Source organism: Symphalangus syndactylus, chromosome 12 (assembly GCF_028878055.3).
Source record: "Symphalangus syndactylus isolate Jambi chromosome 12, NHGRI_mSymSyn1-v2.1_pri, whole genome shotgun sequence".
Classification (NCBI taxonomy): domain Eukaryota; kingdom Metazoa; phylum Chordata; class Mammalia; order Primates; family Hylobatidae; genus Symphalangus; species Symphalangus syndactylus.
Genome location: NC_072441.2, coordinates 146,037,914 through 146,050,355, shown reverse-complemented (window position 1 = coordinate 146,050,355; position 12,442 = coordinate 146,037,914). Strand labels below are relative to the sequence as shown.

Sequence of the window (12,442 nt, the reverse complement as noted above, 5' to 3'; positions counted from 1 at the left end):
AAAGAAGGGATTTATGCCGTGCTTAAAATCTGCTTGTACTGCCCCATTAGACACCTGGGAATCTGCCTCTCGTCTTTTGTATGGGTTTGTACTGTTACTTTGGTAGCATGGTGTGGTGGGTATAGTTTTGGGAAAGTTCTTTCTCAGCTCTTTTCTTTCTTTCTTTCTTTCTTTCTTTCTTTTTTTTTTTTTTTTTTTGCAGTTGCAAGATTTAATAGAGTGAAATAGAGTGAAAACAGAGCTCCCATACAAGGGGAGGGGACCCAAAGGGGGTTGCCATTGCTGGCTCGAATGCCTGGGTTTATATCCTGGTCACTGTCCTTCCCACTGTGCTCTCAGGCAACAGATGATTGGCTATTTCTTTACCTCCTGTTTTTGCCTAATTAGCATTTTAGTGAGCTCTCCTTACTATCTGATTGGTCGGGTGTAAGCTAAGTTGCAAGCCCCGTGTTTAAAGGTGGAAGTGGTCACCTTCCCAGCTAGGCTTAGGGATTCTTAGTCGGCCTAGGAAATCCAACTAGTCCTGTCTCTCAGTCCCCCCTCTCAACAGGAAAACCCAAGTGCTATTGGGGAGGTTGGCTGACAACTGCTGTAACTGCTTCCGGCTGAATTGGGGCATAGTAGGGGTCGTGCAGTTGAGATTTCCTTGGGAGGGGTGCCTTTGATGTCATTAACACTGGAGCATGGGCTAGTAGGCCGGTCCAGGGGTCCGCGGTAGATCTTAGTCATGGACTGCATCTGGGGCTCCATTTGAAGAATGATTTGTAGTTTTACAGCTTTGATTCTGGAAGAGAAAAACACTTTGGATGTCCCTTCGTGGTCACCAAAATGTTACCGGGGGTCCTTGCTCACAGAGCTTCCAAGATGGTGGCAAGCCTCGTGTTCTCTGACCTGGGGTTCTTGGCCTCACGGATTCCAAGGAGTGGAACCTTGGGCCATGCGGTGAGTGTTACAGCTCTATTAGAAGCTGTGGGTCATGGAAGAGAACCGTGGAACCCAGTGACTAGTGTTCAGCTCGATTAGGATGAACCCAGGCACTTAGCCATGCAGGAACAATGGTGAGCCTTTAGCCCGATCGGGAGTGGCAATGGGCGCCTCGCTGGATCAGAAGCACAGCGGACACCCTGCCTGATCCAGAAGAATGGAAGTCAGCGGCGGTCTGCGATGGCGGCAAAACAGCAGTGGTGGACAGCGAGCGAAAGCTCAGCTCAAGCCATAACAAACACGGACCAGAAGAGTGCAGTTACAAGATTTAATAGAGTGAAATAGAGTGAAAACAGAGCTCCCATACAAGGGGAGAGGACCCAAAGGGGGTTGCCCTCAGCTCTTCTTTATGAGTATAATCTTGTGAGGTGGCTATAAAGTTAGAGATGATGAATATTCAAGGGTAGCAAGTACAGGCTTATTTGATGGCAGTTATTTCCCCTGGCACCAGGATCTAATAGAAACCAGAATAGGAGTCAGGAGTTCTAAATCTTTTACTCCTATTCTTTGACCTTGGATATGTGAGTCATTGTTTCTAGATAGACTGGCTAGTCTTTAGGGACCCCTTTCAGCTTTAATATCCTGCACTTTAAAAAATGAAAGTAATAAGATACTTGTTTAAAAAAAAATCAAATTGGACAGAAGTATTTGAAGGAAAAAGTGAAAGACCCATATCCTTTCCCCGATTCAGTTCATTCCCAATGTGTAACACTTATTACCAGTTTGATGTATCCTTTTCAGTGTTCTCTGTGTATACTAAATATACACAAGTATGTGTAACATACACACTTTATATCATGTGCATGTATATATAAATACACATGTATATGTTATACGCACTGGAACCTACAATACATATTATGTCTTGGTTCTTTTACTTAACATGTTTTAGCTATTTTTTTCTTGTTGGTACTTAAAGATTTACTTCATTGTTTTCAATGTCTTATACTTTATTAAGTGTTGGCTGGACATGGTGTCTCACACCTGTAATCCCAGCACTTCGGGAGGCCGAGGTGGGCAGATTGCTTGAGCTTAGGAGTTTGAGGCCAGCCTGGGCAACATGGAGAAGCCCCATCTCCATAAAAATTAGCAGGGTGTGGTGGTGCATACCTGTGGTCCCAGCTACTTGGGAGGCTGAGGTGGGAGGATTGCTTGAGCCCAAGAGGTTGAGGTTGCAGTGAGCTGTGATTGTGCCACTGCACTGCACTCTAGCCTGGGCAACAGAGCGACACTGTCTAAAAGAAAATTAAGTGGTCCCCTATTGATCGTGTGCTATAATTTTTCTTTTTTTCTCTTTTTAGAGATGAGATCTCACTATGTCAGCCAGGTTGATCTTGAACTCCTGGCCTCAAGCATTCCTCCCACCTCGGCTTCCCAAAGTGCTAGGATTACAGGTGTGAGCCACTGCACCTGGCCGATTATGTGCTATGATTGTTAAAAGCAAATATACACCTACAATGTTGACTTTTAAAATTTTCTTTTCAGGAGAAGAAGAAAAAGAAACATAGAGATAGGAAGTCATCTGACTCTGACAGCTCAGACTCTGAGAGTGATACAGGCAAGAGGGCAAGGCACACATCAAAAGACAGCAAGGCAGCAAAGAAGAAGAAAAAGAAGAAGAAGCACAAGAAGAAGCACAAGGAGTGAGAGTAGAAAGAATGTAGGGGGTGGTTGAGAGGAAGGAACTAGGAGCCTTGTGCCTTGAGACTCCTAGAAAGACTCAATGGTGAGAATACAGCCTCCCACCCCATTAACTTCACTCCCATGGGAGACGGCTTCCCTCATGCAACAGGCAGGTTTGGGAGTTGGAGGTCAAAAGCAGCTGCCTGAATGAGTTGTTGTTTCCCTATCACTCCTGGTCCCTTTGCAAGTGAACCCTGCAGCTCACCCATTCATTCACCCATTCAGCAGGAGGTCCTGTTACCCTCTCCAGCTGCCACTGCCAGAGCTGGATTCCTGTAAAGGAGTCCACGCTAGAGCCACAGAGACTGTTGTGGAGGTGAGTTTGGCTGTAGTTAGAGTGATTGGACCCTTCCTATTGGTCTGTCCTGGGCCAGTTGGTGGGTGATCTCTGCTGCATCCAACATGGGAGCAGAGAGAGACTGGCAGCAGGAGGGGGAACATGGTGAGAAGTGGTGCTCACTTTTCCCATTCCTCCTAACATAGTTCTACTGTGCTAGAAGTGGCATCCAGCGGCCACAGCTAGAAAACAGTCTGCAGTGTGACTTAACTTGTGTATTGCATTCCAGCAGACCACTGAACCAGACAGCGAAGCCAAGATCATTGTTCTACTTTGTATTTACTACAGTGTGAATCAGTTGATTCTACTTCAGGTCCTTGCTTAAATTCCTGTCACTAAATGGAAATGTGTTTGGTTTTAAACTTACTGAAAGTTATTTTTCCTATAATCCTTCTTCCTGGGTAACTTACAGACTTAAAGTCACTGAGCCTGCATTAGCTGACAAAAACATTTAATATGTTACCTTAGACCTTGGAGAGATGCCCAGCAGAGGTACAGAGCCAAAGGCACTAGCAGATCACAGCCTTCTTGGGAGATCACTTATAAGCCCTCCCTTTTGTAATGATCGGATGCCCTCTTCCCTCAGGGTTGATTAGAGAAGCAGTAAAAATTTGTAGTCCTGAGTACTAGCCTGGTGCACAGGTCAGCAGTCCTCTTGGCCAGTGGTCATTTTCTCCCACCACCATGGTACAAGCCTGGGTTCTGTGCCCTGAACCTGAATTCTGGAAAGGGAGAGACTACAGCATTTCACAGAGAACAGCCAGACCCAACAGCTTTCAGTGTAGGATGGGCCTGAAGTGACAGTTCAATAGCCAAACCTGGGGAAGCCCTCTCACTGACTGAACTAGGTCATTTGACCATGGAGGGGGGGCAGTGTAAAGGCAAAGTGTAGGTACAGCTGTTTTATTATTGGATGTGTAAGGTGATCAGCTGATTAACAGGTTCCGAGACTGTCCATTTCAGTCTCCTATCCAGTGCTTCTTCATGAGTAACCTTCAGGCAGTTATTTCTGCCCACTCTCTGACACACAGGATAAACCAAGACTCCCAGAGTTATGTTACCAAAGGCAAAAAGGCAACTGGGTGGCCTTGGCTCTGCTTTATTGACCTCAGAGCACCCTATGAGTGCAGTTAAAAAAAAAAAACAAACCAAAAAAAAACCACATACACCATGGGAACTGGAACTGGATCCCGGTCAGTAGCACCTGACGCCAGAAGAATTCGTGGATTTGTACAAAATGCAGAGGAATAAATGAGGCAATGTGGTGCTGAGTCGAGGGGTAGCCGATTGGCAGAGTAATAGTCAGCAACAGTGCAGTCAGGTCATGCCTCTTTCTCATAAGTGCGAGTGCAAACTGCAGTGCCGTGGGTGAGTGTCTGGAAGGAAAGACAGAGTGAGATGGGGGGTGGAGCCAGGAAGGCCATTGCGAGCATTCTACCCTCCCTTCCTCCTGATAATTGTCACTTGAATACCTACTATGTGCCAGCTATATGTAGGTGTGTGTGTGTATGTGTATTTGTGTGTGTGTGTGTGTATATATATATATAAATTTTTTTTCTGATATGTACAGCAAATCCTTAAGACAGGCATTGTAATTCTTAGAGATTTGGAAAAAACGAGCCTTTAGAGAGGAAGTAATTTGGTCAAGATCCTGAGTGTGTGTCCTTCCCTTACACCATTTGGCTTCCTTCATCCTTAGTGTCTAAGATGGTGCCTGGCATATAGTTGACAAATAGGAAAAATATCCAGAGACTCAGGAAAGGACTGTGTTTGGCTACTGACTCCAATCCTTCCCTAACTTAGGGTAGTGCCAGGGCCAGAGCCCTGTACCTCCCACTATCCAGTCTGGCATCATAGAGCCGGACCCATGACCTCACCATAGTTCAGTTGCCGCTGAGAATTTGGTCCTGCATATCACATCCCCACCAGAGCTAGGCACCTCATTCCAAACTTCAAGGGGACGCCTGTCCCACATGAGTGCAAGAATGCAGTTAACAGGTTATGCTGACCCAAGAAGGTGTGCAGTGAAGATGCCTAGGTGAAAATCTGAGGTCCTGTGGTTAGGCAGAATCCACAGTCGGCTGCTCTCCCTGAGTCTGGGGGGAATTCAGTCAAGGCTAGATTCTCTAAATGAAGTCCCCAAGCTTGAACAGATCTGCCAGCCTGGCTGCGGTACTTCCTACCCAGGCAGTAGTCAAGTAGTTGCAGTAGGCCAGACATAGAAAGCATGAAAATGGGGTAGGACTAGAATGGGGAAGAAAGGACTGTACTGTCATTCAGTGTCCCCACCAGTCACGAGCCTGTCCCTGCAAGTGACGATGCAGTCCTAGGAAGGAGAGGAAAGGGAATGCTGAGATAGGCAGTGGGAGCCTCTCCTAGAGGGCCTGCGATCAGACTTGGCCGTTTTCTACTTCTTCCTGAGGCGAGGCAAGGTAGAAACAGGAAGAGCAAACAAAGGACATGGAGCACCTGCTGTGTCCTCAATCGGTGATGCTTTGTGCTGTGCACACACTGTCTCTTACAGGCTTCCCATCAGCCCTACAAAGTTGGTATTATTAATACCCATTTTACAGTTGCACTTGGAGAAGGTGATTTTCCCACAGTCATGCAGCCTGTAAGGTAAGATTTGAGTCCCCGCCTGTGTGAGTCCAAAGCCACTACACAGAAAATTCCCACATGATACCACCCTGACCCACAACCACTCTCTTGTCCCAGCTTCTACGGCTCTCGGGGGAGGACCTGGCTTTTTAGAACAGGCTTGGCTGAAAGAGCAGTAGTAATAACCAATCAGATATGGCTCCAAAGTTGCCCATCTTACCAGGATGAGTTTTCCATCAATTAGCTCCCGCACAAGTGTCGTCTCTTGCCCGTCCCATTTCTGCAGGTGAACAAGTTTCCCTCCATCCAGTGTCACAATGGACTGTGGAAAGAGGGTAGAGGCCTGAGCTGTGATCACAGTCAGGAATCGAGAGGCAGGATGGGCTCTGGACCCTGGGGCCATAGAGGACACAGCCTTTGACCCAAACTAGTGATGGTGTGAGGACAAGAGCTCAGGCAATCCACCTCCCAGCTAGCCCTGCAGGACATCTAGTTCACCTCCAGCCTCTGCTCCCCTACTGCCTTGCTAGGGAAAAGGCCTTCAGATATTAGGCAAGGAGGGAGAGGCAGGCAGTATGGGGAAGCCAGAGAGCCTGGCTCTGAGAAGTACCACAAGCCTTCAAGATAGACACGTATCTGTACTCCAGGTGATGCCCATAGCCTGGTCCCCTCAGATACAGGTGGGATTTACTAGTCTATCCCTGGGAAAGACTGACTGAGGAAGAGGAGTAGTCCTGAGAATCTTTATCCAGCCTTGTGGTTAATCCACATAATGTCTAAAAGACCCTTAGTGATAGGAAGTAGTGGATAATTAGACTTCCTGCCCTGTATTCCTACACCTTTTCTTGGTCCACATCATGTGACCTCTTTAGCAAGAGGGCAGCAACCACAAAGTACTGTGACTGGATGCCCTTGAAGTGTTCCTCAGCTCTGGGTGCTGCCAGCATACATATATCAGCTGGTTCTCATTTGGCAGCTCTTCCAGGTCTCTCTTTCCGAGGAGTTTGGGGGCCACGAGGCCAGGCTAAGGGATCCTGATGAGCAAGGTGGTTCAGTAGGAGAATCCGAGAAGGTTCTGTGTGTTGTTCAGGTGAGAAGGAGTATGAGGCCTGTCTCTTAGTGTGCTCTTTTTTATCCTTAGCTTACTCCTTGTTCTCATTCCCCTAGTTTTTTTTGCCTACTCAGAGTAGATACTTTTGCCTTAGGCATTCCAGGGGGCTATTGTGTTTAATTGGGGTTCTTGCCCCTTGAAAAAGTAGGCAAGTCCAAGGAGGTAGGAGCATGTGGTGGGGCAGCCCCCTTTATCCAAGGTAGACTGCCATTTTGGGCACCATCCCCAGCTCTGCTGCCAGCCACCTGTGTGATCCTGTTCTTTCTGGGGACAGCTATGAGGAAGAGGAAACAGCTGATGGGGCTGAGTGATAGTGTCATGATAGAACACTGCTATAGGGACATCCTATAGAGGTCAAAGCCCCTAAGTTCTCTCGCTCCCATGCCTGGCCTGGAAGGCTGAGGCAAGCTGCCAAGACAGCCACTGCAGGATGATAGAACCCTGGGAAGAGGGGCTGAGGCTTGGTGGGAAGACATTGCAAACACATTCATGACAAGGTGAATGCCCTATCACGGAACATAGCTCTTCCTGCCTGTCATCTGGCAACATCGGAAATAGTTTGTCAGGGTCATTGGCCATGTCTGGGAGTTAGAAGTTGAAGCGGCATCTGAGTAGGTGCTTCTTGTTTCTGGCTGCCTTTTTTGCTGCTGGAGGCCACGATGACCTCAGTCAGTGGAGGGCCCTGACTTCTGGGCATCATTCCTAAAGCACTTCAGGTCACAGCCATGGCCACATAACTCTGCTGTCTATGGAAGGGGAAAGAAACCTAGAGCTACTGCATACCTTGCACGGGGTCACCCAGCTGGAGCTGGAGTAGATACTGAGGTCAGAAGAACATCCTGGCTCTGTGCTGCCCATTCCGAGGCAGATAATAGGTGAATCCCAAGAAGGGCGGGAAGAAAACAAGAGGACAGAACTGACGTGTAGCATCAGCGGCATTCTAGCACTACACAGGCTTTATGAACCTTGTTTCATTTAAATTCCCCAAGATAGTCTGCCCCTCAGGGTGCAATACCAGGGAGCCAAGACTACCAGCCTATTCTCTTTTAAAAAGAATCTCAGCACTCTCCATTCCCCACCCGTTTCCCTGACTTACCTTGACCTTCCTGTCATCTGCTGTTGTCTCATCGAACTCCACCCCCAGCTTAAAGCTGATCTCTGTGTTCTTGAAGGTGCTGTGTGTTTTTACGGTGAGAATGTCCCCATTCTTTTCGATGATTGTGGTAGGCTTGGTCATGCTGGCCACCTGCCTGGTAGCAAAACCCACACCTGAGGGTAGGGGGAAGGTTATGAGTATACGAGCTGGGGTAGAGAAGCAGTGTACGAGAAACTCAGTGAATAACTCAGGCCTGGGTATGGAGAAGTGGAGGACGTATCTTTCAAAGCCTTTGCATGGGAATTTTAAAATTCAGTCTTGCCCTTAGTTCTGTTTGGTGAACACAGATTACTGATCCCATTAGATGAGATACTTAAGGAACAGCGGTGTCATAGCAAGTCAGTGGCAGAGCTGGGATTAGAACAAGCTACTATTGGGCTGAGTGTGGTGGTTCATGCCTGTAATCACAATACTTTGGGAGGCCAAGGCAGGCGGATCACATGAGGCCAGGAGTTCAAGACCAGCCTGGCCAATATGGTGAAACCCCGTCTCTACTAAAAATACAAAAAATTAGCCAGATGTGGTGGTATGTGCCTGTAATCCCAGCTACTCAGGAGGCTGAGGCTGAGAATTGCTTGAACCTAGGAGGTGGAGGTTGCAGTGAGTCGAGATTGTGCCACTGTACTCCAGCCTGGCCGACAGAGTGAGATTCCATCTCAAAAAAAAAAAAAAAAAAGCTACTGTTAAGTACTATGAGCTTTTTGTGTAGTAAGCACTGTACATGTTATCTCCTTTAGTTCTTCCTGTTCCTCTGAAGACTGTTTCCACGTTACAGATGCAAAAACAGGTAAAGCCCAGGGTCACAAATCTGAGATTGAAGCCCAGAACTCTCTGACTCCAGAGCTTACTTAAGTGCTCAGCTATACTCCCTCACAAGGTTGGAACATAAGGCTGCCTTCCAGGGCACCTGAAAAGCTCTCAAAGCCTTAGGAATAAGGCTGAGGAAAGAAGAGAAACATAGAGTTTCCCTTCCAAAGCCTTAGGCATAAGAGTTTTCCAACTTTGGAAGTTTTTACCCTGAAACTAAGAAGTGTTAGTGCTCTTGTCCCTTATATATGGCAACCCATCATTTTCAAAGCCCGTTATCTATGATCTAGGAGTTAGAAAGTATTTGTCCTATTGTACAGATTAAGGAGGAGCCTAAAGCGGTAGCAACAATGAGTTAGACTCAAACCTCTCTCCTGACTCCCAGTCTAAGGCTCTACAGAGACTTTTCCTGACCCAATCATGGCTTCCTTGGGTACTGGGCAAAGTCCTAAGTGTCCTGCAAGCAAGTAAAGAACAAAGAACTAATCATGACTGCCCCCTCTCCCCGCAGCAGCTTAACGCTGAGCTGTCCCCCAAGGCAAATATGAGGCAGGAGGCAGCCCAGTGTAGTGAGGTGGTGTGTGTAAAGTCTCCAAATGTACCTGGCTACATAGTGCTTGCTGGAAGCTAAGTACTCTGCACATGCCCTACATGGGTTGTTTTACTTAATGCTTGTAACAGCCTTGAAGCGTAGATTATCCCCAGTTTATAATGAAGAGAGTGAAGTGTCTTGTCTAAATTCAAATAAACTACTGACATAGATTTGAATCTAGGCTCCAAAACTGTTGACTGTTTTCACTGGGCGATTCTGCCCAGCACATACTCAATCCAGGCCAGCAGTTGTGCCTGTGGTCACTGGTACTAGATGGGACCCCTTTGCCCCTTGAGAGCCCTAGGTCTACAGCAGGACGGGCAGGGGCTGCCTCTGCCATTATGCTGTCAGCCCACCCTTGCTTGGCCAGTGAGGAACTTGACATTCCCCCTTGCTATCAGGATGAGTCAGGCCAATCACACTCCCCTGCACAGAGCAGGACCTTGTCACGGCACTGGGAGCTCTGTTCACTTAGGACCTACCCAGAGGTATGGAGTGTTTGAAAAGGAAGCCACTGCGGGATGAGTGAGGGTCTGAACCAAGAGAAACTAAGAATATTGAGCTGACAGAATTTAGGAGACTCAGGGAGATCTGGGTTCTACTTAGAAATGAAGCCAGCACTTTGGCTGGGCGTGGTGGCTCACACCTGTAATCCCAGCACTTTGGGAGGCCGAGGCGGGCGGATCACGAGGTCAGGAGATCGAGACCACGGTGAAACCCTGTCTCTACTAAAAATACAAAAATAAGCCGGGCGCGTTGGCGGGCACCTGTAGTCCCAGCTACACGGGAGGCTGAGGCAGGAGAATGGCGTGAGCCCGGGAGGCGGAGCTTGCAGTGAGCCGAGATTGCGCCACTGCACTCCAGGCTGGGTGACAGAGCGAGACTTCGTCTCAAAAAAAAAAAAAAAAAAAAAAAATGAAGCCAGCACTATTTATTGAGAGCTGAGGAGGGTATTTTCCCAGGCTTTCCATTCCTGTGATAAGAATGCAGGCTGCGTTAGCGCAGGCTGCGTTACCATAAGCTGCTGAAAGATAACAGGACTTCAGGGAGACCAGCCGGCCGACCCAACTTGTGGCAGAATAAGGGAGCAAGAATGGTAAAGTTGTTGCAGCTCAGTTCAAGACTCAGCTCTGGCCCAGCTTTGGAAGGAGGAACTAAATCTGGGCATTCCAACTTCCCAGTAGCTGCTGGGCTGTGTTTGTGGGGGCTGGGGGGTGCTCCTCTAAGAATGACTGCCTACCTGGAATTACTGGGCATAGTGCCCAAGATAGGGTAGGGGCTGTTGAGAGCTTTGACCTCTCCGTCTAAGCCCAAAGCAGTATAAGAAGGGCTGAGGTCAATCATTAGCTAAGCAGTTCCTACTTTTCTTCCCAATCCCAGGGCCTGTAGGGTAGTGGGAAGAGCTGTGGGTTACAGATCTAGAAACCTTAGGTTTTCATATTGGCTCTGTCGTGGAATTGTTATAATACATTTCTACTCTCCGGTTTCAGTTTCCCTGTTGAACTAGATGTTATGGGAATCTCCAAGTTCATCACCTGTAAGATTGTTTGAATCCTTATTCTTCTCCATCCCAACACCACAGCAGTTCTCCACATCCTGCTAAACCAGTGATCCTCCCTCCCAGGTCTTGACCTTGCCTTGGGACCCTCTACTGCACATCAGAAGTCCAATGGCTTTCTCTGCCTACCCCTCACACAAATAGGTGAGCCTTGGGTTGCAGGAAAGGCCCAGCTGATCATGGGCCTCTTGCCCCACCCTACCATGAGGCTCACAGACAGTGATGAAGGCCTGGATACATAGACTGCAGGACAAGGTCAGACTGGCTGGTGAGAAAGGGCATCTCCAGCAAGAATTCTCTTCCCTAATCCAACATGGAGAGATGGGGATTGCTGCTTAATGCAGGTTCCTGTCTTACGTCCTTCTTATATCTGATTCACTGATCCACGGTTTTTTCCCCACTAATCTTTTTCCTCCTAGGTATTTTCTACTTGTTTAAGGTCATACATAGTACACTCCCTAGCTGCCCCATTCCCTTTCTGGGTTCAGTCTCCTCCAATTTCTAAACTACCCATGCCCCTGTTCTTTTTCTTCCCTAGCTAGACTCCCCTTCCTGTGATGAGTGTTCTTTATCGAAACCCTCCTCCTACCTCGAAATCATATATCCCTCTTCCTGGAAAGAGCCTCCCATACAGCTGCCTCCTTCCTCCACCTCCCTACCTTGGTCTCTAACCAAATTTGGACCACCAGTGCCCCCTCCGAACAGGCCCCACCTGCTCTAGGCCAGGCTGCCATCTCCCCGCTCCCCTATTCCCCAGTCTTAACCAGGAGGGATGTGGCAGGAGTGCTGCGTGGGGCACGCCACCAGCCCGTCCCCAAGCCAGCATCCTGAGCCCCGCGGCTTGCTCACCGAGTGACTTCATGTAGTCATCGAAATTCTTGCTGTCCACTAGCTTCCAGGTGCCCAGGAAAGCGTCCACCATAGTGATGCTGGGCTAGGCTGAGAGAAGCTACGAGAGAGCAGGCTCCGACGGCGGCTCCCTGCCCGGGCTGCCGCTTTAAATAGCCCTCGCATCACATGAGGAGACGTGGCCCACGCCCCCGGCTCCCGAAATAGGAAGCCCCAGGCTAGGGCTCACCCAGGAGGGGCTGGTCCGCCCATCCCCCAACCCACAGAGGTGGGTGGGGACCAGCCAGTGGCGCCCTGCTTGCCTGCGTCAGCGCCAGTGCCTGGCCCCCGAGTCCCTACCCCAGGCTGGCAAGACCTTCTCCCTTTCCTGGCCCCTAGGCACTCTGGAATCTGAGAAGGAAGCAGCCGACACCAGCCCGAGAGCTAGGGCGCATGCCATGGATATCTTCCGTCCCCCAGTCCCTCTTTGAGCTTGGGGTCAGAGCAGAGATGAGACTAGAAAAGCAAAACGCCCTTGAGCTGGTGCCCACGCCGGGGAAAGCTCTGGTTGACTTCCGGCATCTGTCCTCGTTTTACAAGTGAAGAGCCCGAGGCTCAGAGGGGAACTGACAAGGTCTCAAGAAATGGGAGGGGGTGAATGGAGCTCAGATTGCAAGCTTAGTCTAGCGGGCTTCAGAGCTCGCGCTCTCCCTTCACTCTCACTGCCTGGTGGCGGAGACAGTCACCAGGGGCTCGGTCTGCGGCTGAGCTGACCTTGTCCTCCGCCT

General features: G+C 48.9%; 2 protein-coding genes across 11 annotated transcripts in view; one reads left to right on the top strand and one right to left on the bottom strand.

The window, feature by feature from the left end:
- ZCCHC17 (zinc finger CCHC-type containing 17) overlaps positions 1–3,366 on the top strand; it is a 69,498-nt gene extending 66,132 nt beyond the window's left edge. For all 6 annotated transcript variants that reach the window (XM_055255500.1, XM_055255497.1, XM_055255496.2 and 3 more), the window contains one exon: positions 2,470–3,366. In XM_055255500.1, the coding sequence (XP_055111475.1) occupies positions 2,470–2,659 (190 nt within the window). In that variant the 3' untranslated portion in view covers positions 2,660–3,366. The remainder of the gene's footprint in view (positions 1–2,469) is intronic.
- The window catches only part of FABP3 (fatty acid binding protein 3), a 29,916-nt gene extending 17,474 nt beyond the window's left edge, over positions 1–12,442 (bottom strand). The window contains exons 1-4 of one of the 5 annotated variants that reach the window (XM_063628000.1): positions 11,676–12,096; positions 7,810–7,982; positions 5,823–5,924; positions 611–784 (exon numbers count right to left, since the gene is read on the bottom strand). In XM_063628000.1, the coding sequence (XP_063484070.1) occupies positions 722–784; positions 5,823–5,924; positions 7,810–7,982; positions 11,676–11,748 (411 nt within the window). In that variant the 5' untranslated portion in view covers positions 11,749–12,096 and the 3' untranslated portion in view covers positions 611–721. Of the gene's footprint in view, positions 1–610; positions 785–4,087; positions 4,381–5,822; positions 5,925–7,809; positions 8,016–11,675 lie in introns of those variants that run through there. The other 4 variants (XM_055255509.2, XM_055255508.2, XR_008652941.2 and 1 more) reach the window with 4 other exon arrangements.